This window comes from Pseudophryne corroboree, chromosome 4, assembly GCF_028390025.1.
Source record: "Pseudophryne corroboree isolate aPseCor3 chromosome 4, aPseCor3.hap2, whole genome shotgun sequence".
Lineage (NCBI taxonomy): Eukaryota > Metazoa > Chordata > Amphibia > Anura > Myobatrachidae > Pseudophryne > Pseudophryne corroboree.
Window position 1 is genome coordinate 133,333,834 of NC_086447.1, and position 24,120 is coordinate 133,357,953.

At 48.3% G+C, this 24,120-nt stretch overlaps 1 protein-coding gene across 3 annotated transcripts in view; it reads left to right on the forward strand.

Moving 5' to 3' along the window:
• KIDINS220 (kinase D interacting substrate 220) overlaps nucleotides 1-24,120 on the forward strand; it is a 344,589-nt gene that overhangs the window by 116,467 nt on the left and 204,002 nt on the right. For all 3 annotated transcript variants that reach the window (XM_063915451.1, XM_063915452.1, XM_063915453.1), the window contains exons 15-16: nucleotides 19,449-19,614; nucleotides 21,132-21,283. In XM_063915451.1, the coding sequence (XP_063771521.1) occupies nucleotides 19,449-19,614; nucleotides 21,132-21,283 (318 nt within the window). The remainder of the gene's footprint in view (nucleotides 1-19,448; nucleotides 19,615-21,131; nucleotides 21,284-24,120) is intronic.

Below are 24,120 nucleotides of genomic sequence, written 5' to 3' on the forward strand. Positions count from 1 at the left end.
ACATACTGGTGTTATACTGCGACCAGCGATCGCCTCAGCCTGGATGTGCAGCGCTGGGGTGGCTTGGTCGGATTCCCTGACTGAAAATATTGATACCCTTGACAGGGACAGTATTTTATTGACTATAGAGCATTTAAAGGATGCATTTCTATATATGCGAGATGCACAGAGGGATATTTGCACTCTGGCATCAAGAGTAAGTGCGATGTCCATATCTGCCAGAAGATGTTTATGGACACGACAGTGGTCAGGTGATGCAGATTCCAAACGGCACATGGAAGTACTGCGTATAAAGGGGAGGAGTTATTTGGGGTCGGTCCATCGGACCTGGTGGCCACGGCAACAGCTGGAAAATCCACCTTTTTTACCCCAAGTCACATCTCAGCAGAAAAAGACACCGTCTTTTCAGCCTCAGTCCTTTCGTCCCCATAAGGGCAAGCAGGCAAAAGGCCAGTCATATCTGCCCAGGGATAGAGGAAAGGGAAGAAGACTGCAGCAGGCAGCCCATTCCCAGGAACAGAAGCCCTCCACCGCTTTTGCCAAGTCCTCAGCATGACGCTGGGGCCGTACAAGCGGACTCAGGTGCGGTGGGGGGTCGTCTCAAGAGTTTCAGCGCGCAGTGGGCTCACTCGCAAGTGGACCCCTGGATCCTACAAGTAGTATCCCAGGGGTACAGATTGGAAATTCGAGACGTCTCCCCCTCGCAGGTTCCTGAAGTCTGCTTTACCAACGTCTCCCTCCGACAGGGAGGCAGTATTGGAAACAATTCACAAGCTGTATTCCCAGCAGGTGATAATCAAAGTACCCCTCCTACAACAAGGAAAGGGGTATTATTCCACACTATATTGTGGTACTGAAGCCAAACGGCTCGGTGAGACCTATTCTAAATCTGAAATATTTGAACACTTACATACAAAGGTTCAAATCAAGATGGAGTCACTCAGAGCAGTGATAGCGAACCAGGAAGAAGGGGACTATATGGTGTCCCTGGACATCAAGGATGCTTACCTCCATGTCCCAATTTGCCCTTCTCACCAAGGGTACCTCAGGTTCGTGGTACAAAACTGTCACTATCAGTTTCAGACGCTGCCGTTTGGATTGTCCACGGCACCCCGGGTCTTTACCAAGGTAATGGCCGAAATGATGATTCTTCTTCAAAGAAAAGGCGTCTTAATTATCCCTTACTTGGACGATCTCCTGATAAGGGCAAGGTCCAGAGAACAGTTGGAGGTCGGAGTAGCACTATCTCAAGTAGTTCTACGACAGCACGGGTGGATTCTAAATATTCCAAAATCGCAGCTGTCTCCGACGACACGTCTGCTGTTCCTAGGGATGATTCTGGACACAGTCCAGAAAAAGGTGTTTCTCCCGGAGGAGAAAGCCAGGGAGTTATCCGAGCTAGTCAGGAACCTCCTAAAACCAGGAAAAGTGTCAGTGCATCATTGCACAAGGGTCCTGGGAAAAATGGTGGCTTCTTACGAAGCGATTCCATTCGGCAGATTTCACGCAAGAACTTTTCAGTGGGATCTGCTGGAAAAATGGTCCGGATCGCATCTTCAGATGCATCAGCGGATAACCCTGTCTCCAAGGACAAGGGTGTCTCTTCTGTGGTGGCTGCAGAGTGCTCATCTACTAAAGGGCCACAGATTCGGCATTCAGGACTGGGTCCTGGTGACCACGGATGCCAGCCTGAAAGGCTGGGGAGCAGTCACACAAGGAAAAAATTTCCAGGGAGTGTGATCAAGTCTGGAGACTTCTCTCCACATAAATATACTGGAGCTAAGAGCAATTTACAATGCTCTAAGCTTAGCAAGACCTCTGCTTCAAGGTCAGCCGGTATTGATCCAGTGGGACAACATCACAGCAGTCGCCCACGTAAACAGACAGGGCGGCACAAGAAGCAGGAGGGCAATGGCAGAAACTGCAAGGATTCTTCGCTGGGCGGAAAATCATGTGATAGCACTGTCAGCAGTGTTCATTCCGGGAGTGGACAACTGGGAAGCAGACTTCCTCAGCACGACCTCCACCCGGGAGAGTGGGGACTTCATCGGGAAGTCTTCCACATGATTGTGAACCGTTGGGAAAGACCAAAGGTGGACATGATGGCGTCCCGCCTGAACAAAAAACTGGACAGGTATTGTGCCAGGTCAAGAGACCCTCAGGCAATAGCTGTGGACGTTCTGGTAACACCGTGGGTGTACCAGTCGGTGTATGTGTTCCCTCCTCTGCTTCTCATACCTAAGGTACTGAGAATTATAAGACGTAGAGGAGTAAGAACTATACTCGTGGCTCCGGATTGGCCAAGAAGGACTTGGTACCCGGAACTTCAAGAGATGCTCACAGAGGACTCATGGCCTCTGCCGCTAAGAAGGGACTTGCTTCAGCAAGTACCATGTCTGTTCCAAGACTTACCGCGGCTGCGTTTGACGGCATGGCGGTTGAACGCCGGATCCTAAGGGAAAAAGGCATTCCGGAAGAGGTCATTCCTACCCTGGTCAAAGCCAGGAAGGAGGTGACCGCACAACATTATCACCACATGTGGCGAAAATATGTTGCGTGGTGTGAGGCCAGGAAGGCCCCACGAAGAAATTTCAACTCGGTCGATTCCTGCATTTCCTGCAAACAGGAGTGTCTATGGGCCTCAAATTGGGGTCCATTAAGGTTCAAATTTCGGCCCTGTCAATTTTCTTCCAGAAAGAATTGGCTTCAGTTCCTGAAGTCCAGAAGTTTGTCAAGGGAGTACTGCATATACAACCCCCTTTTGTGCCTCCAGTGGCACTGTGGGATCTCAACGTAGTTCTGGGATTCCTCAAATCACATTGGTTTAAACCGCTCAAATCTGTGGATTTGAAATATCTCACATGGAAAGTGACCATGATGTTGGCCCTGGCCTCGGCCAGGCGAGTGTCAGAATTGGCGGCTTTGTCTCACAAAAGCCCATATCTGATTGTCCATTCGGACAGGGCAGAGCTGCGGACTCGTCCCCAGTTTCTCCCTAAGGTGGTGTCAGCGTTTCACCTGAACCAGCTTATTGTGGTACCTGCGGCTACTAGGGACTTGGAGGACTCCAAGTTGCTAGATGTTGTCAGGGCCCTGAAAATATAGGTTTCCAGGACGGCTGGAGTCAGGAAAACTGACTTGCTGTTATCCTGTATGCACCCAACAAACTGGGTGCTCTTGCTTCTAAGCAGACGATTGCTAGTTGGATGTGTAGTACAATTCAGCTTGCACATTCTGTGGCAGGCCTGCCACAGCCAAAATATGTAAATGCCCATTCCACAAGGAAGGTGGGCTCATCTTGGGCGGCTGCCCGAGGGGTCTCGGCTTTACAACTTTGCCGAGCTGCTACTTGGTCAGGGGCACACCCTGGCTGAGGAGGACCTGGAGTTCTCTCACTCGGTGCTGCAGAGTCATCCGCACTCTCCCGCCCGTTTGGGAGCTTTGGTATAATCCCCATGGTCCTGACGGAGTCCCCAGCATCCACTTAGGACGTCAGAGAAAATAAGAATTTACTTACCGATAATTCTATTTCTCGTAGTCCGTAGTGGATGCTGGGCGCCCATCCCAAGTGCGGATTGTCTGCAATACTTGTACATAGTTATTGTTACAAAAATCGGGTTATTATTGTTGTGAGCCATCTTTTCAGAGGCTCCGCCGTTATCATGCTGTTAACTGGGTTCAGATCACAGGTTGTACAGTGTGATTGGTGTGGCTGGTATGAGTCTTACCCGGGATTCAAAATCCTTCCTTATTGTGTACGCTCGTCCGGGCACAGTATCCTAACTGAGACTTGGAGGAGGGTCATAGGGGGAGGAGCCAGTGCACACCACCTGATCCTAAAGCTTTTACTTTTGTGCCCTGTCTCCTGCGGAGCCGCTATTCCCCATGGTCCTGACTGAGTCCCCAGCATCCACTACGGACTACGAGAAATAGAATTATCGGTAAGTAAATTCTTATTTTCTACTAGGATTGCACATTATGAGACTGAATCACAGATTTTAATACAATCTGTGGAGGTTTTGTCCGGTTCTGTCCCCACTACCTCAAAATCCCCTGGTGTATCCAAGAAACGTGCGCTTTCTCAGATTATGCAGGTCGACACGGACACAGACTCTGACACGGCAGAGGGTGATGCGGATATGCAAGGGGGAGGGGGGGGGGCTTCCCTGGCAAGAGGGGTACAACTCCTGATTGAGGCTATTAGAGATATGTTACACATTACTGACAAACCACCTGAACATGTAGAGGAGGCTTACTTTACAGACAAAAAGAAGGCCTCCCTGACCTTCCCTGCGTCTAAGGAATTAAATGCATTATTTGAAAAATCCTGGGAAAATCCAGAGAAAAAATTCCAGATTCCAAAGAGGGTTCTTGTAGCTTTTCCTTTCCCTGAGGATGATAGGAAAAAGTGAGAAAACCCGCCTATAGTAGACGTTTCTGTATCTAGACTGTCTAAGAAAGTGGTTTTGCCTGTCCTGGGGTCTACCGCTTTGAAAGAACCGGCAGACAGCAAGATTAAAACTACGCTCAAATCCATATACACAGCTTCAGGAGTGGCATTAAGGCCCACTATTGCCTGTGCATGGATTTCTAAAGCCATAGTTAAATGGTCGGGCATGTTACTAGAGGAATTAGATTCTATGGATAGAAGTGACATTGAATTGTTTTTACGTAATATACAGAATTCTGCGGGTTTCATGGTGGAGGCCATGAAGGACCTAGGTAATCTGACTGTAAGGACGTCGTCCATGGCTGTTTCAGCACGCAGGGGACTCTGGCTACGCCAATGGTCTGCAGACGCTGAATCCAGGAGAAGTGTGGCGAACCTACCCTTCACAGGTCAGGCACTATTTGGGGAAGCATGGGATGCGTGGATCTCCACGGCAACCGCTGGTAAGTCAACCTTTCTTCCCTCAGCCTCTCCGATGACGAAGAAACCTTTATCTACGTCCTCTGTGCAGTCCTTTCGGTCTGCAAAAGCAAAAAAGTCCAAGGCTCCTACCACTTTCTTCAGAGGTGGGCACGCAAAGTCCAAAAAACCGGCACCTGCTGGTTCCCAAGAACAGAAGCCTGCATCTGTGTCCTCAAAATCCTCAGCATGATGGTGGACCTCCCTGCCTGGTGAACGGACAGGTGGGAGTGAGGCTCAGACGTTTCAGTCACATCTGGGTGTCGTCCGGTCTGGATCCCTGGTACTGGATATTGTATCCCAGGGGTACAAACTGGAGTTTCAAGAGCTCCCACCCCACAGGTTTTTCAAATCAGGCCTGTCAGCTGTGCTGACGGAAAGGGCTGTCCTTCAGGAAGTCATTCACAAATTGGAAAGGTCTGCTGGTATTGTTCCAGTTCCACCTCATCTGGTACACCAGGGTTACTAATAAAACCTTTTCGTTGTACCGAAACCGGATGTTTCGGTTAGGCCAATTTTGAACCTGAAGTCGCTAAACCCTTATCTGAGGGAATTAAAGTTCAAAATGGAGTCTCTGAGAGCGGTGATCTCGGGGCTAGAGGAGGGAGAGTTCCTGGCATCTCTAGATATCAAGGATGCGTATCTCCGAATTCCGATTTGGCCGCCACACTAGGCTTATCTCAGATTTGTACTGTTGGATTATCACGATCAGTTCCAGACACTGCCATTTGGCCTCTCCACAGCACCGAGGGTGTTCGCCAAGGTAATGGCAAAGATGATGATTCTCCTCCGCAAACGGGGTGAATATAATTCCATATCTGGACAATCTGCTGATAAAGGCATCTTCCAGGGAGAGGTTATTACAGTCCGTTGCTCTCACGACTCGACTGCTCAGGGAACACGGATGGATCCTGAATCTTCCAGTGTCACATTTGGAGCCAACAAGGAGATTGTCTTTCCTTGGGATGATCCTCGACACGGAGGTGCAGAGGGTATTTCTTCTGGTGGAAAAAGCGTTGGTGATACAACCGATGGTCCGGGATGTTTTGTGACCTGCCTGGGTATCGATTAATCAATCCATTTGCCTTCTGGGGAAGATGGTTTCCTCCTCTTCCACTCATTCCACGGATTCTAAAACTCATAAAGAGAACAAGAGTTCAGGCAGTCCTCATTGCTCCGGACTGGCCAAGAAGGGCTTGGTACGCGGATCTTCTGGATCTATGGCTGGAAGATCCGAGGCCTCTAACTCTTCGGGAGGACCTTCTGCAATAGAGGCCGTTCGCTTATCAAGACTTACCACGGCTATGTTTGTCGGCATGGAGGTTGAACGCCAGATTTTAGCTCGGAATGGCTTTCCGAACAAAGTTATTCCTACGCTGATGCGGGCTAGGAAAGGAGTAACGTCTAAACATTACCATCGCATTTGTTAAAAGTATGCGTCTTGGTGTGAATCCAAGACGTTTCCTACGGTGGAGTTTCAAATGGGACGGTTTCTCCTCTTCCTGCAAGCAGGTGTGGATATGGGCCTGAGTTTGGGTTCCGTAAAGGTCCAGATTTCGGCATTATCCATTTTCTTCCATAAACAACTTGCTTCTCTTCCTGAGGTTCAGACTTTCTTGAAAGGGGTTCTGCACATCCAGCCTCCCTTTGTGCCGCCCACGGCGCCCTGGGATCTTAACGTGGTGTTACAGTTCCTCCAATCGGGTTGGTTAGAGCCTCTACAGGAGGTTGAGGTCAAGTTTCTCACGTGGAAGGCTGTCACTTTGTTGGCCTTCGCTTCTGCTATGCGTGTGTCGGAGTTGGGGGCTTTGTCTTGTAAAAGTCCCTACTTGATCTTTCATGAAGATAGAGCTGAGCTCCGGACACGTCAGCAGTTCCTTCCGAAGGTTGTGTCGGCATTTCATATCAACCAACCTATTGTGGTGCCAGTTGCTACTGACTCCTCAATTCCATTAAAGTCCTTGGATGTTGTAAGGGCTCTGAAAATCTATGTGAAAGATGACTGCTCGTCACAGAAAATCGGACTCTGGTTTGTTCTGTATTATCCCAAGAAACTTGGGTGTCCTGCGTCTAAGCAGACGATCTCTCGCTGGATCAGGGTCACCATCTAGCATGCATATTCTACGGCTGGTTTGTCGTGTCCAAAATCTGTTAAGGCCCACTCTACTCATAAGGTGGGTTCTTCCTGGGCGGCTGCCCGGGTTGTCTCTGCTTTACAACTTTGCCGTGCAGCTACTTGGTCTGGGTCGAACACGTTTGCTAAGTTCTCCAAGTTCGATACTTTGACCTCTGAGGACCTAAATTTCAGTCAATCAGTTCTGCAGGAGCCTCCCGTTCTGGGAGCTTTGGTACATCCCCATGGTACTAATATGGACCCCAGCATCCTCTAGGACGTAAGAGGAAATAGGATTTTAATTACCTACCGGTAATTATTTTTCTCGTAGTCCGTAGAAGATGCTGGGCGCCCGCCCAGCGCCTCATGATCCTGCAGTGGTTACTTGGTTCAGGACTGCTTTGTTCTTAGTTAAGTACTGTTTTGGATACTTTGTTAAGTAATATTCAACCGTTGCTGAGTTTTTGAACTGGTTAGCTTGGTTTGCCTTGTATGTGTGAGCTGGTGTGAATCTCGCCACTATCTGTGTAAAATCCTTCTCTCGAAGTTGTCCGTCTCCTTGGGTGCAGTTTCTAGACCGAGTCTGGTAGGAGGGGCTTAGAGGGAGGAGCCAGCCCATACTATCAAAGTCTTAAAGTGCCCATGGCCCGTCTATAACCCATGGTACTAATATGGACCCCAGCATCCTCTACGGACTGCGCGAAAAGGATTTACCGTTTGGTAATTAAAATACAATTTTTTTTCTAGCGTTCCATCTGGGTGATTTCACCTGTGATGGCTCGGGCAAACTCGTTGCAGGTCTTCAGTTATTTGTCATTGATGGCCTGTTTCACTTGGCTAACCACCTTAGCAGTGCAGCTTACTCTGTGGGTGTGCTGTGCACTTTCGGTCTTTTCATACATGTCCAGAATGCTGTGTTTTCGTGGTATTGGCCAGAATATCCCATCTAACCGCACTTGCTCTAGTTCCACCACTACAACAGGAACTAAAATTTTACTCCATCTTGTTTATTGTAGGACACCCTGCTTCTTTCAGCCGATTTTTGGCATATCGTCACTTGAGCATCGAGTTGTGTGCGTGGATCATACTCTTGCATTGGACGTGAAGAAAACTTATTTTTGCGTTACGTGGTCGACTCTGGTCATGGTTAAATAACTTTATTTAGACTTATGCGCAGTGTTCACATTGTGCGTGAGCAGCCGCGATTGGTGATTTATTCTGCGCACGCCTTTTGCTTAAATGCAGTTGTATTTTGATTGACAGGAAGACAGCGTTTAGGGGAGGAAACGAGGTTTTTTGTGGTTGTGTTCGTCAAAACTCAGGCATGCCAAGGCATGCTTTCTGCATTATCAGAATTGTGGCTGACTTTGCCTGGCGTAGATGGAAAAATTCTTCAATATTCCGATAATTGTGAATGGTTATGCCATCACATCATGCATTGCGATGCGATCGCAATTTCTGCAATGGGCGTTGTTTCTTTCTTTTAGAACGGCAACTATTTGATAATAGCAACTGCTTTTTACCAGTTTTGCAATCCGTGCTGTATGAGCTCCCTAGTCCATGGATCTTGTTGTGCAAAGATGAGTCGAACACAATAGTCTCCGCCTTGGTGACCATTCCATGTGCCAGGTTCCACTAACTGCTGTTTCAGTGGAAAAGGCTCCCAAACTGAAAGTGACGCTCAGCTATCTCCTTTTGGTTTTTCTTGTTTGGACACACACATCTTGTCGATCTCCCCTTTGGTGGCGGTTTTCCTTTGTCTTTCTGGTTTTGGCCACTGTAACTGCTGACTGGTTCTGAACATAGGGTGTCGTGACATTGCATCTTCGGCATAAACGCCTTTAGTCAACATCTTAACCAGATCTGCTATTTGCTGTGCTCCAGCTCACAGCCTTTCTCTCTGGGGAGCCTAGTCTGTCTTGGCCGGCTAGTTTGTACGGCGGCGGGGAATGTCCAGTATCTGTGAAGTGCTAATGGTACAGGCTGAATCCTCTCCTAAGTACAGACTTTTGTGCTGGCATTCTCGGCAGTCTTCATACCAGCAGTGGGAATTTGGGCTTACTCATAAGGAATGTAGTATCTATTTCCAGGAAACTTCCAACAATTGGTTCAAGAGTGGGAAATTTCCACAAAGGAATCTCATGGACTTTCGAAACGACTTTAAAGTTCCACAGTCTGTGCGGTATCTTGAGACCCACTGTTTTTTGCATTGCTTACCATGACAGTTCTTTGGATTCTCATCCTAGCTTGTGTTTCACCGTACCCGATCTGGCTTATAGTAATACAGCACAACAGGGTTCAACGGAACATTGTAATCCTATAGGCTCCAGGCTGGAAACGCAGATCGTGGTATGCCAACGTTCTTATGTTGTCGGCAGGTCCAGACTGGCGTCTTCCTTTTCGGCGAGACCTGCTACAACAAGGCTTATTCCTACACGTGGATCTTTCTCTGTTGGCTTTAACAGCCCGGCTTTTGAAACATAGCTAAGGTGTTTTCTACCTCTGTAGTCAGTAGTATGCTACAAAGCTGGAATCCAGTTTTGTCCTGCAATTACCACAAGTATATAGCCTCTCTACATCTTGCGGTATGAACAAAAAAAGTTAATACGTTCTAGTTTCACCTATTGTTTTTTTATGGCCCGTCTTTTAGGAGTCCTTTTCATCTGCCAGTAGCACCGTGGGATCTTTGTCTGGTCCTATCAACTCTCAAACAGGCTCCGTTTGAGCCTTTACATGTTAGCTGCTCTTCAATTCATAACGGGAAAGCTGTCTTCCTTATGGCTATTGCCTCAGCCCGGTGTGTTACAGATTTAGGTCTTGCGAGATGGCTATTTGGGTGTGATATACAGTACATGACAGTTGGTATGCCGGTGGTCACATGACCGACCACGACATCCCGACTTTTAGAATTCTAACAGGAATAAGGACACGGGGTGGCGGCTACGAGTAATACCCCCTGTGGTCCCTGACCCTAATCCTGACCCCAATACTTACCCCTGCAATGGTGTCAGTCGGGGTTCTGGCAGCGGGATTCAGGCGTTGATCACCTGACCACCGGCATCCAGGGTGCTAGGATGCTGACTGCATCCTGCCTTTTTCTCATCTTCCATGATGATTTAGCGGTTCTCCGTACTGTTTCTACATTCCAGCTCAAAGTTTTTTCACTTAAACCAGAAATAGTCTCCCGGTTTTTCCGCCTTCAGTCACTTCCAATGACCGAGATAATCTGGCTCTACTAGACATAGTTCGAGCTCTGTGACTTTACTGAGACACAACTTCTGTCCGTAGCACAGATTTTCTGCCTGTTATTTACAATGCACATAAAATCGGATGGCCTGCGGCCAGGGGCGTGTTAGATCCTCTCTGACATCACAGGATCCTACTTTTTTTTTTTTTTTTTTTTTTTTTTTGATGCGGGGTAACCAGTACCACACATGGTGTCTGCGTATTCCGCAAAGACAGGGACGACCTCTGGGACAGCGCGACACAAGGCTTTTGTGGAACAAGTCGGTCGTGCAGCCCTCTGATCCTCTGTCAACCCATTTTTAGCGTTTCAGGTTTTTGCCTTCTGGCGGCACCCACTTTGGGCATACAGTTCTCCGGTCAGGCAGCCTGAGCATTCTCTCCCCTGAGGGCGGCTGTTTAACGTCCCATCGTCCAGTGTTCCCCAGCCTTGGTGAAAGAGAAAAGAACATTTTTGGTCACTTACCATTGAATCTTTTTTGCTGAAGCAGGCTGGCGTTCTTGACCGTCTCTTCTCTACTGGCTTGTTTGCTTGTTATAACCGTTTCACTATGTTACTGCTACTTCTTTCAGAACTCTCTTAAAGACGTACTGGAATTTTCGGGTTGCATGGGGGAGGAGCTTTACTTTTAAAGCTACAGTTTAATTTAGGTGCCAGCTCCAGCCCCAGCCCCACCCTGCAATCCAACATGGTCCAGTGTTCCCCAGCCAGCTTCAGAGAAAAGGATTCAATGGTGAGTGACCAAAAATCCTCTTTTCTCTTACGTCCTAGAGGATGCTGGGGTCCATATTAGTACCATGGGGTATAGACGGGTCCACCAGAAGCCATTGGCACTTTAAGAGTTTAATAGTGTGGGCTGGCTCCTCCCTCTATGCCCCTCCTACTAGACTCAGTTTAGAAAATGTGCCCGGAGGAGCCGGTCACAGCTAGGGGAGCTCTACAGAGTTCTCTTGGTAAAGAGTATTTTTCTTCTTTTTCAGGTTTTTTTATTTTACAGGGAGGCTGTTGGCGACAGCCTCCCTGCAGCGTGTGACTGGGGGGGTGAGCAGTGTCCGCCCCGCAGGGTCTTGAGCCACTGCTCCCGCTGACTGGACGTTGGCTCCAGAGGGGTCCGATCGCGCCCCGCTGCAGGGGAACGCTCGCCCACCCCCTCAGGAGCTGAAGTGGGGCGAGTGAGTCACTGTCCCCCCTTGCAAGCGGGGGGACAGTGTGAAGAGTGCGGCTACAGGGTCAGGAGCGCGGTCTTACCCGTGCTCCTGGAAGGCTCAGCGGTACATAGGTGCGGCGCTGGGAGGGAGCGCCCTGGGCCAGCTCCGGACCCTACACTGGTCATTTCAGGCATGTCAGGGTCTGCGGATCCAGATCAGCACAATCCTCTGGGCCAGTATAATCCTCATGTGAGCGGGAAGACAGCGCCATTGAAGGGGGCGGAGCTTCTCCTCAGAGCGGACCCAGCAGCGTTCAGTGCCATTTTTCCTGCCTGCAGCCACGGTTCACTGGCTCCAGGTCTCTCCAGAGCTTTCTCCACCAGTCTGTATGGTACCAGGGGGCTGTAGAAGGGAGGGGAGGCTGCTTAAAGGCTGTCTCACCTATTAAGGGACACAGTCAGCGCTGGGAAGGGACTCCCTTTTGCTGAAAAACGCTGTGTGTGGGTTGGCTCCAATCCCTGTGTCTCTCTCTGCCATTCTTGGGGGGGGGGGGGGGGGGGAACGCTGTCTACATAATAATACCTTGTGTGTTTGTGGGGTGTTTGGGTGTGTGTGACAACATGTCTAGGGACACTGTTTGTTTCATTTGTCTTCCCAGGAAGACTCCATTCCATGTAATCAGGATTGCACTGTTTTAGCGCGATCCCATCTAGAGAGCCAGAATGGTTAGTCTCTCTGAGGGGGACTATTTCACAGATTTCTGATAGGGTTGCTAGGACTGAGCATGCCACTCAGGTCCTCCAGTCCTCTATGGTGGTATGGTCTGATTCTGCCTCCTTGGGGTCCCCTGCGGTACATTCTCATAAACGTGCGCTTGCTATTATGCAGGATGACATGGACACCGACTCTGACGCTGCAGACGGTGATGGGGATGTGTTGAGGGGGACGGCATCACTTGCCAAGGGGGTGCAGTTGATGATTGAGGCTGTTAGGGATGTTTTACTCATTTCGGACACAGCTCCGGAACAGGTGGAGGAGGCCTTCTTTACGGATAAAAAGAACCCCCCTCCTCACGTTCCCGGCATCCAAGGAATTGAATGCTATCTTTGAAAAGGCATGGGAAATTCCTGAAAAAAAATTCCAGATTCCCAAGAGGGTCTTGGTGGCTTTTCCCTTCCCAGAGGAAGATAGGAAGAGATGGGAGTCCCGCCGATAGTCGACGCCTCTGTATCCATGCTGTCCAAGCAGGTGGTATTACCGGTCCCGGGATCTACCGCGTTAAAGGACCCGGCAGATCGCAAGGTGGATGTTACGCTGAAATCCATTTACACGGCTTCAGGGGCTATATTGCGGCCTACTATAGCCTGTGCTTGGATTGCTAAAGCTATTGCCAGGAGGAATCGACTATGCTGGACAAAGGTGATGTTGATTTATTTTTACGTAATAATCAGGATTCTGCAGGGTTCCTGGTGGATTCCATGAAGAACCTGGGTTCCATGGCTGCAGGGATCTCCTCCATGTCCGTCTCGGCTCGCAGAGGTCTCTGGCTGCGCAACTGGTCTGCGAAGTGGAATCCAGGAAGTGTGTGGAGGGCCTACCATACAAGGGTCACGCTCTCTTTGGACAGGCGCTGGATGCGTGGATTGCCACGGCTACCGCGGGCAAGTCTCCTTTTCTCCCCTCAGCTGCACCGGCTACGAAGAAGCCTTTTTCATTTACCACGTCACAGTTCTTTCTGCCCGCGAGGCCTATAAAGAATAATCTTTCGAACACCTTCTTCAGAGGTGGTCGTGCCAAAGGAAAGAAACCTGCTCCTGCAGGTTCCCCAGCCCAGAAGCCCGCTTCTGATACCCCTAAGTCCTCCCCATGACGGTGGACAGCTAGGCCTGGAGGAAGGTCAGGTGGGGGCAAGACTCCGGCAGTTCAGCCACGTCTGGGTGTCGTCGGGTCTGGACCCCTGGGTTCTGGATATAGTGTCCAGAGGGTACAGACTGGAGTTTAAAGATCCCACGCCTCACCGTTTCTTCAAATCAGGCTTGCCAGCCCTGCTGGCAGACAGGACAATTCTTCTGGAGGCCATCAGAAAACTGATGGTGTCAGAGGTCATTGTTCCGGTCCCACTTCAGCAGTGGAACAAAGGTGGTTATTCGAACCTTTTTGTGGTACCGAAACCAGATGGTTCGGTACGGCCTATTCTAAACTTAAAATCTTTGAACCCTTATCTCAGGGAGTTCAAATTCAAGATGGAATCTCTGATAGCTGTCATCTCAGGACTGTCAGAGGGGGAGTTCCTGGTGTCCCTGGACATCAAGGATGCTTGCCTCCACATTCCCATTTGGGCGCCGCATCAAGCATATCTCAGGTTTGCGGTGATGGACGATCACTATCAGTTTCAGGCGCTACCGTTTGGCCTCCACAGCACCGAGGATCTTCACCAAGGTGATGGCGGAGATGATGGTTCTCCTCCGCAAACAGGGGGTGAACATAATTCCATATCTGGATGATCTCCTGATCAAGGCGTCGTTCAGGGAGAGGTTGTTGCGGTCCATCGCGCTCACGACACAACTGCTCAGAAGGCACGGTTGGATCCTAAACCTTCCAAAGTCTCATCTGGAACCGACACGGCGGCTGTCTTTCCTGGGAATGATCCTCGACACGGAAGGAGAAAGCGTTGGTGATTCGAGCAATGGTCCGGAATGTCCTAAAGCCTACCCGGGTATCGGTTCATCAATGCATACGCCTTCTGGGGAAGATGGTTGTCGCCTATGAGGCTCTGCAGTACGGCAGGTTTCATGCTCGACCTTTTCAGCTGGACCTATTGGACCAGTGATCTGGCTCTCACCTACACATGCACAAGAGGATACGCCTGTCTCCGAAATCCAGGATTTCACTTCTCTGGTGGCTACAACTACCTCACCTTCTGGAAGGCCTAAGGTTCGGAATTCAGGACTGGATCCTTTTAACCACAGATACAAGTCTAAGAGGTTGGGGAGCAGTTGCTCTGGGGGAAACCTTCCAAGGAAGGTGGTCGAATCAAGAATCTCTTCTCCCAATAAGCATCCTGGAGCTAAGGGCCATGTACAACGCCCTTCTGCAAGCAGCACACCTTCTACAGGATCGGGCTGTTCAGGTGCAGTCGGACAACGTGACCACGGTGGCCTACATAAACCGACAAGGCGGAACGAAGAGCAGGGCTGCCATGTCAGAGGTGTCAAGAATCCTCCTCTGGGCAGAAAGGCACGCTGTAGTCATTCCGGGAGTAGACAACTGGGAAGCAGACTTCCTCAGCAGACACGATCTCCATCCAGGGGAGGTGTTCGAGGAGGTAACCGGTTGGTGGGGGGTTCCTCACATAGACATGATGGCCTCCCGCCTCAACAAGAAGCTGGGGAGGTACTGTTCAAGGTCGAGAGACCCTCAGGCAGTGGCGGTGGACGCACTGGTAACACCGTGGGTGTTCAAGTCAGTGTATGTGTTCCTTCCACTTCCTCTGATTCAAAAGGTCCTTCAGCTGGTAAGACGAACAAAGGTTCTGGCAATCCTCATTGCTCCGGACTGGCCAAGGAGGGCTTGGTATGCGGATCTACTGGATCTTCTGCTGAAAGATCCACGGCCCTTACCTCTTCGGGATGATCTGCTGCTGCAGGGGCCGTTCGCCTATCAAGACTTACCTCGGCTACGTTTGACGGCATGGCAGTTGAACGCCAGATCTTAGCTCGGAAAGGTATTCAGAGTGAGGTAATTCCTACCCTGATTCAGGCTAGGAAGGGGGTGACGTCTAAACATTACCACCGTATTTGGGAGAAATATATTTCTTGGTGTGAAGCCAGGAAGTTTCCTGCGGTGGAGTTTCAACTTGGACGTTTTCTCCTTTTCCTGCAGGCAGGAGTGGATATGGGCCAGAGATTGGGATCCATTAAGGTCCAAATCTCTGCTTTGTCCATCTTCTTTCAAAAACAATTGGCTGTCCTCCCTGAGGTTCAGACCTTTTTGAAAGGGGTTCTGCACATCCAGCCTCCCTTGTGGCGCCAACGGCACCCTGGGATCTAGATGTGGTGTTGCAGTTCCTACAATCAGCATGGTTTGAGCCTCTACTGGAGGCTGACATCAAGTTTCTCACGTGGAAGGCGGTCCCTCTATTGGCCTTGGCTTCTGCCCGACGCGTGTCGGAATTGGGGGCTTTGTCTTGCAAAAGTCCTTATCTGATCTTCCACGAAGACAGGGCGGAACTTAGGACTCGTCCACAGTTTCTGGCTAAGGTTGTATCGGCTTTCCATATCAACCAACCTATTGTGGTGCCAGTGGCTACTGACTCCTCAATTGCTTCAAAGGCCTTGGATGTGGTACGAGCTTTGAAGATCTATGTGAAGAGGACTGCTCGTCATAGGAAATCTGACTCTCTATTTGTCCTCTACAATCCCAAGAAAATTTGGTGTCCTGCTTCTATGCAGTCGATTTCGCGCTGGATCAGGTTCACTATCCAGCATGCGTATTCTACGGCAGGATTGCCGAGTCCGAAATCGATTAAGGGCCCACTTTACTCGTAAAGTGGATCTTCCTGGGAGGCTGCCCGGGGTGTCTCGGCCCTACAGCTTTGCCGAGCTGCTACTTGGTCTGGTTTGAACACGTTTGCCAAGTTTTACAAGTTTGATACTCTGGCCTCTGATGACCTCAGGTTTGATCAGGCAGTATTGCAGGAGCCTCCGCGCTCTCCCTCCCGTACTGGGAGCTTTGGTACATACCCATGGTACTAATATGGACCCCAGCATCCTCTAGGACAGGGGTGGCCAACCCGCGGCTCTTTCATCCGCGCATGTGGCTCAGCCGGCTCCTGGCCACCGCTGTCCTGGCCCCGCCTTCCCCCGTGCTGCTCACCGCGCTGCTGCTGTCTGTGAGGGGAGGAGAGCGCAGCGTGTGCCTCTCTTGCCCCTCACTCTCCGGCGACTGTGTCACGCTTCAATTCAGCGCCAGTCCGTGAGCCAATCAGTGCTCGCGGACCGGCAGCTAAGACTGCCGGACCGCGAGCTTTGATTGGCTCACAGACCGACGCCTAATTGAAGAAAGACACAGCCGCCGGAGAGTGAGGGGCAGGAGAGGCGCACACTGCGCTCTCCTCCCCTCACAGACAGCAGCAGCGCGGTGAGCAGCATGGGGGAAGGGGGGGGGGGGTAATGTATATCTGGCACTGGGGGCATTGCTGGCACTGTGGGGACATGTATATCTGGCACTGTGGGGCATATCTGGCACTGTGGGGACACTGGCATTGGGGGCATAGCTGGCACTATGGGGACATATATATCTGGCACTTGGGGGCATATCTGGCACTGGGGGGCATATATATATCTGGCACTAGGGGCCATAGCTGGCACTGTGGGGACAAGTATATCTGGCACTGGGGGCATAGCTGGCACTGGGGGTGTGTGAATGCTGATTATTTTACAGGACAGAAAGCTATACCTTAATACACTTTATTTCGAGCCGCTGCGGCCGCTGTATGTAATCCTCACCCTACGTACTTTTTACACAGTTAGCGTACAAAGGCCCGTACCCTGTACGCACTTTGCGTACTCACGCCGCAACGGACGTACAAAGTACACGCAGTGCATACACACACACCAACACGCTGAGAGCACAATGCAGCTACACGTGTGATAGAAATATACCTTAAACCTTAGCAGGAAATGGGACATGACACCAAATTGTATTTCAAAACTATGTTGGGGTCCAACCCACCAACGGTTATTTTACTACCAGGGGGTTACAAGAATAATACAATACAATAACAGAAAAAGGCTACAGTCAATGGTACATACGTTTGTTCGCCTGCGCTTCCCGGTCCGGTCCTCAATCATCAAGGTAGATGATCTTCAGAGATTGTGTGTGACCGGGCCTGCAGCTGGCTTTTTATACATTTGTCCAAAACCTAACACAATGGAAACTGCAATCTCTTTGTCTATTGGTCACTGGGATGGTCCTTTACAGTACAGGAGAGGTCATAGGTTGGTATGAATAGGTGGGCGATGTCTGGTCCAGGGGCACTTGCAGATGTTCTCCACTGGGTTCCCGCCGAATATCAGGAATACAGTAAATACAGTTGATATTAATATTATGCTCCTGCGCATAACTATTCGCAGGAGCATGTGATCTTCTGCAAACTAACACCGGAATATTGCTCTTAAAATACCCTACAGCTGGATACCAAACACCACCTCCTAACCTAATTCTGTCCCCTCATATCCTGTAAAGGTGAATCCCTTTGTTATTATACCCTTTAAGCAAGTGTAACTCGCTGGTGTGGTGCATGCTATGTGTAAATCGTGCACTGTGTGTATTAAATATGTAATATGTCTTTATGGCTTTTCCATGCGATTACAAATGCTATCGTAATTACTCATACCACGAGCTTATACGCAGGACCGCGGGAGTGATCATACGCAACTTGCGAATATGCGCACGCACGGCAGAACAAGTACGCGCACGGAGGCTATCTGTGTGTAGTTTGTACGTGATGTGTGTACTGCAATATTTTTGACTTCGACAGGGGAAATGTATATCTGGCAGTGGGGGAATATCTGGCACTGTGGAGACACTGCATTGGGGTCATAGCTGGCACTGTGGGGACATATATATCTGGCACAGGGGGCATAGCTGGCACTGGGGGAAAAGTATATCTGGCACTGGGGGGACATGTATATCTGGCACTGTGGGGCATATATGTATCTGGCACTGTGGGGCATATATGTATCTGGCACTGTGGGGACATATGTGTATGTGGCACTGTGGGGACATATGTTTCTGGCAGTGTGGAGGCACCCATTTTTTTAAATTTTTATATGTATGTGGCACTACTGGGACATTATATGTATTTGGCACTGTACAACACGACTCAAAACGGAGTTGTGACACAAGGTCATACTCCTACAAACGTCATAACGAAAGGTGTGCGCACAAAATGGGGTGTGGCTTGCATCATACTGGCTCTTGCCCTTGACTACAGATCTTTTCTGGCTCTTTGCCTCTGACTGGTTGGCCACCCCTGCTCTAGGACGTAAGAGAAAATGGGATTTTAATTACCTGAACGGTAAATCCTTTTCTCGTAGTCCGTAGAGGATGCTGGGCGCCCGCCCAGCACTTTGTTTTCCTGCATTGTTTTTATGGTTCAGTGTTACCTGGTTCCTAGGTAAGTTCTGCGTTATTTACTGTTTTAGTTGTTGCTGAAGTTATTCTGGCATGTTGGGCGGATTTTCATGTTTGTGTGAGCTGGTATGAATCTCGTCACTATCTGTGTAATTCCTTCTCTCGAAGTATGTCGTCTCCTCGGGCACAGTTTCTAGACTGAGTCTGGTAGGAGGGGCATAGAGGGAGGAGCCAGCCCACACTATTAAAGTCTTAAAGTGCCAATGGCTCCTGGTGGACCAGTCTATACCCCATGGTACTAATATGGACCCCAGCATCCTCTACGGACTACGAGAAACTAATCCTCTGTGATTACGTTCTTTTTCTTTTCTGATGGGAATGTGGTGTGTGTGGTGTGCACAATTTTGTATAAAAAGAGGTGTAACCTAAACGGGATCTTGTCCAAGATTTTTCTAATGATATAGGTTCTAAATTCTTACTACTGGTAAAAAAAAAAAAAATTCTGCAAATACTCTATACAGATAAAAGCAAATAATGCAGTATGTTCTCAAAAGCCATTATATAAAAAGAACAGTATATACTTGCATTCCACCAAAATATATATATTTTTTTCAATAGTGGCAGATTCTCAGTCTCCACATATGTGGCGTGAATTCCCCAATAATCCAAACTAACGCGTTTCACAGGAGCAGCTTGCTCCATCAGAAAAGGCCTGTTGCCATTCCCATTAGGAAGGTACTCTCGTTAAGGACTATTCTGAGTAAAACTTAGTAGAAGAGACATGCCTAAGAGGTAAAATTCCTCTGATCTGCGCTGCCTAAATCGCAATTAAAAAAATAAGGTAAACTGTATGAAATATATATGTGCTCCGGTTTCAAATTGTACTTCTGTCTACAGCTGTGGTGTACTTTGGTGGACGACGAGAGGGGGAGAATTGGAACTGGGCCTGGGTGCTGAGTACAAGGCTGGCACGTCATATTGGGTACCTGGAGCTACTGCTGAAATTAATGTTTGTGAACCCTCCGGAGCTCCCAGAACAGACCACCAAGGCCTTGCCAGTCAGGTGAGAATCTGTTCTACCTTGTAGGTCTAAGAAAACAAATCCCCCTGTCTGGTCTCCTATTATAAGTGGTGGGTGGAGACACCAGGCGGTATTCAAATGATATATAATGCCCAATCTCCTTTCTAAAGTGATCCCCGTTATCATGCATATCCCCGTGATCCCCATTATCGCCCATAGTAATCAGGTTTAGCGCGTAAAGGGATGGGCACCCTCGCTACCCCGGGGGTAGCAAGCTGAAATTATTATTCCACGCCCATCAGCAGAAACAGAACGGTAGTGGAAGGTGGTGAAAAGAATTGAATACCACCCACCATGTCACCATTCATGGAGGGTATTCAATTATTTTCACCCCCTTCCACTACCATTCTGTTTCTGCTGAAGGGCGTGGTATCATCATTTCAGCTCGCTACCCCTAAGGTAGCGAGATGCCCATCCCTTTATGCAGCTAAACCTGTTTACTATGGGCGCAATATGTGCGATAATGGGGCCCAATTTTGAAATGAAATTGGGCGTGATATATCATTTGAATACCGCCCAAGGTGTCAACCTGGTTAAATTGTTGACATTGACAGAATGTCGACACATGAATGGTTGACATGGTAACTATGTCAGCATTTGAGTTAGGGTTACTGTTGGGGTCACACTCACATGGACATTCTGACCATACCACCATTACATCAGTATCGAAATGGTCATTGTAAACATTATGGGTGGAATTCAGTTGTTTCTCCCCCGGCCGTCACTAGATAGCGCCCAACGGAGCAATTCAGTTGTTGCTCCTTCAGGCACTCTGAGCCTTGGGGAGACCTCATGCTGGCGTTCTGAAATGCGCCAAAAGTGACCTATTTGGGCACCCAAACAGCACTTTTCACGATTGTGTCCATTCATTTAGTTTGGTTTAGCTGCTTTACGCTTTTAAACCCAACACTTATGGGCTTGATATGTGCGATTTAAAAAGCACAATTGAATTATAGCCCTGCATTCTCATGGCTCTCTACATGGGCTATTTGGTGCAATAGAACAATTGAATTCCCCCCCAAATACCCAACCCATAAATGGTAAATGCTTCCTTCAGATATAGAATGAAGTGCTTGTAGTTGTCTGCAGGCCTGTCAGTATTTCCTTGTTATGCATGCTTGCTAATATAACCAATTGCTTCGTATTCAAGTGTATATACAGTGTTCTATGAAGGTCGCCCTATGCTGGCAGTATGGCATCCCTTATTGTGTGTTACTGATGGCCACTTCCATAGTCTTACATTAGGACGACTTACCTGGAGACACATAACATATCACTGTCTCATATCTTTTCTGTCCTGCCCTTTTCTGAAGCCGTTACATTTATCTTTTGAGTGTCCTCTCTTAGAAGATGAGTGTTTATTTTTCTAGTGGTCTGTTTAAAAAAACTGTATAGGTTTCCACAATGTTTCAATTCGCTAACGAGCTCTACTATTTGTACCCATTGCAGTGTATTATCTAAGCTGTTTATTAAATATATTTTGCTGTGTGCCCCCTCAGGTTCCTTTTCACAGACTACAATAGACTGTCCAGTGTTGGGGGTGAGACGTCCATGGCGGAAATGATTGCCACTCTGTCTGATGCGTGTGAGAGGGAGTTCGGCTTTTTAGCAACTCGACTCTTCAGGGTGTTCAAAACAGAGGAAACACAAGGTATATTTGTAGTGTGGCTGAGAGTGGTTACATGGAAAACCAGTCTTTCCCACCATTGTTTTATAGTGCACCTGTGTCTCTAATATATGATCCATGAGAATATTGGGTTAGGCAGTATGGATGGTGTAATGGTTAGCATTACTGCCTCACAGCACTGAGGTTATGTGTTCGATTCCCATCGTGGCCCTAACTGTGCGGAGTTTGTATATTCTCCCCGTACTTGCGTGGGTTTCCTCCGGGTACTCCGGTTTCCTCCCACAATCCAAAAATATACTGTAAGGTTAATTGGATCCCAACAAAAATTAACCCTAGTGTGAATGTGTGTGCGTGTACATGTGGTAGGGAATATAGATTGTAAGCTCCACTGGGGCAGGGACTGATGTGATTGGACAAATATTCTCTGTAAAGCGCTGCAGAATATGTGTGCGCTATATAAGCAACCGGTAATAAATAAATAAATTAAATAAATGAGAATGCAGCCAATCCATTCATTTGGAGCCAATGACACTGGTAGAAGTCACATCATGCCTCACTTATGGCGTTTGTTTATCGGGAACCAAAAATCTGCATAGCTGGATCAGTCACAAAGCAACCTAGGGTATTGCCTAGAGCCAGGTGGGCAGTGAGGGACAGTGATTACCCTTTACTATCAGCCCATCATTTTTCTTCTTTGTTATGCACACCAGTGCCAGCAGGAATGTACTGGTGTCTGAACGGAGAGGGATGCAAAACAAATGAACTCACAGACAGACTGGGGAATATGACATTACATACACAGAAGGTGATAGGGTAACAAAATAAACACAAAGTGAACAGAGAAGCCCAAAGGCTAAGAAACTGGGTGTCTCCCTAGTATTACGAATGCTCAGATGGAAAGAAGCGAGATGTTGTGATTTAATACGTTGAGAACCCGAAATGCTGTTGCTAAGGGCAACAGCAAAACCCTAAAGGGTTACCAACGGGTGTGGCAGTAAACTCCTTGGTCAGAGATGGATTGTGGAGACTCTCCTTGTGTCTATTATTCCTAGTCCTCACTTGCAGTGCACTGGTTCAGTTTACTGCCACTAAACTGACACCTGAACACCTTGCACAGTGAGAGAGGATTTTGGCAGGCAAGTCTGAGAATACAGCCGCAAACTTGCTAGGTTCACAGAGTAGCAAAAGAACCCCAGCAGGTTAAACGACTGACTCCAGTCTTACTGCTAGGTCTGGATTGGCAGAGTGTAATACCAAATCCCAAGGCCTATTTGCAGTAAGCAACAAACAAATACAAAGTTTACACAGTACTAGCTAGCTTTCAGGAACTGACTAACCAACAAAGATTCAGCAGCATCTGCCTAACCTGAGAAGAGGGTTTATATAGCAGGTGCTGTCCACGCCCCACTCAGACCTCACAGACTGTGAGCACAAAAACCAGCACCGGATCCCCTGCCGTACACAGAGCCTGTAACCACTGCACAGCAAAAGACCCGAACCGGAGTATCAGCTACGCTCAGGTTACTCCGCTAGCACTTGTCTCCCGGTTGCCATGACGACGTGGCAGCACAGAGCAGGAGACCCTAACATTCTTTCACCCACTCCTGCAGCTGCCTTTTAATATCATGCTTTGCTGCAATCTAGGAGCATGGGCAGTCAGTCTAACAAGCGGCACTGGTGTGCCCTGCCTCTAATATTTACACCCCTGTTAGGTGCAGGAGTCAGAGCCACTGCGCTGCTAAAGTCGCCATCTTTGGTGTGAGGTATGTGGCATGCATGCTCTGATGCGGTTCATGCTGTGTTTGATAGTTCAGCAACCAGTCACAGTACAGCAGAGCAGGAATGGAATGTTTCTCTAGAGCAACAAAGTTTAGAGGTAAAGGATAATTACTGCCCGAATCCATGGGAAAGGCACTTTGTTATGGATGACCGGGTAGTGGAGGGGTGTGGAAAATCTGCCACACTGGGTAATCGGTTCTGTTCCTCTGTGTGCAGTCAGTGGGTTCACTTTTAATGTGAATCTCTAGCTGCCATTGTAATGGTGCTATGTTTCCACTAGAGGGTACTGCACATTTGTTATCTGTCTTATGCAATATGCACATTACTAAGGGTATGAATTATACTAAAGAACTAAGTAGCTCCCGATTGATAAAGTTGTTTCTTGGGGTATGAAATGCATATGTGCATTTTTGGGGGGTTTAGGGGTGGTGGGAAAGAGCATTTGTGGACTGCAGCACTCTCCATATGATGCTGCTACACTGGTACAAAAGTAATAGGGATTGGTTTGTAGCCATGGGTCACCAGCACACACTGTTTTCTTACAATAGTATTTCCTTACATAAAGGTATAATGCCAGAGCAGTATATTGTGAATTGTGTGCAAATTATCATTTCTTGTCTTATTCAGGGAGTTCCCTATAGAAAGACAAGTCTATCTAACATATTAATGATTTCCCTGGAAAAGACACTGTATTTAGACAATAAACTGTACAGTACAAATCCCATTATCAGCATGTTCTACTCCTAATCCACTTGTTCTCAAAGCTGTAGAAGTTGTTTATTTAAAATATTTATTTTCAGTGCAGAAGAGTTAAGCTGTGTACACACGGTGAGATATGCACTTAACTTTTCTTACAATTTTGACTATATAATCAGAATCGTAAGGAAAGTTAGTGCATATTGCATCGTGTCTACACAGCTTGCGAGGCCGATGCGCTGTCCCACTGGATCGGTATCGCATGCAAAAATAGACTCTGCAGGCAAGTCAATTTTGACTATCCAAAATCGTTATCGTAAGCACAGTCATCTTTGCTTGCAATACCGACCACAGTCCATGTCGCATAGTGAGAATCGGGAATAGGC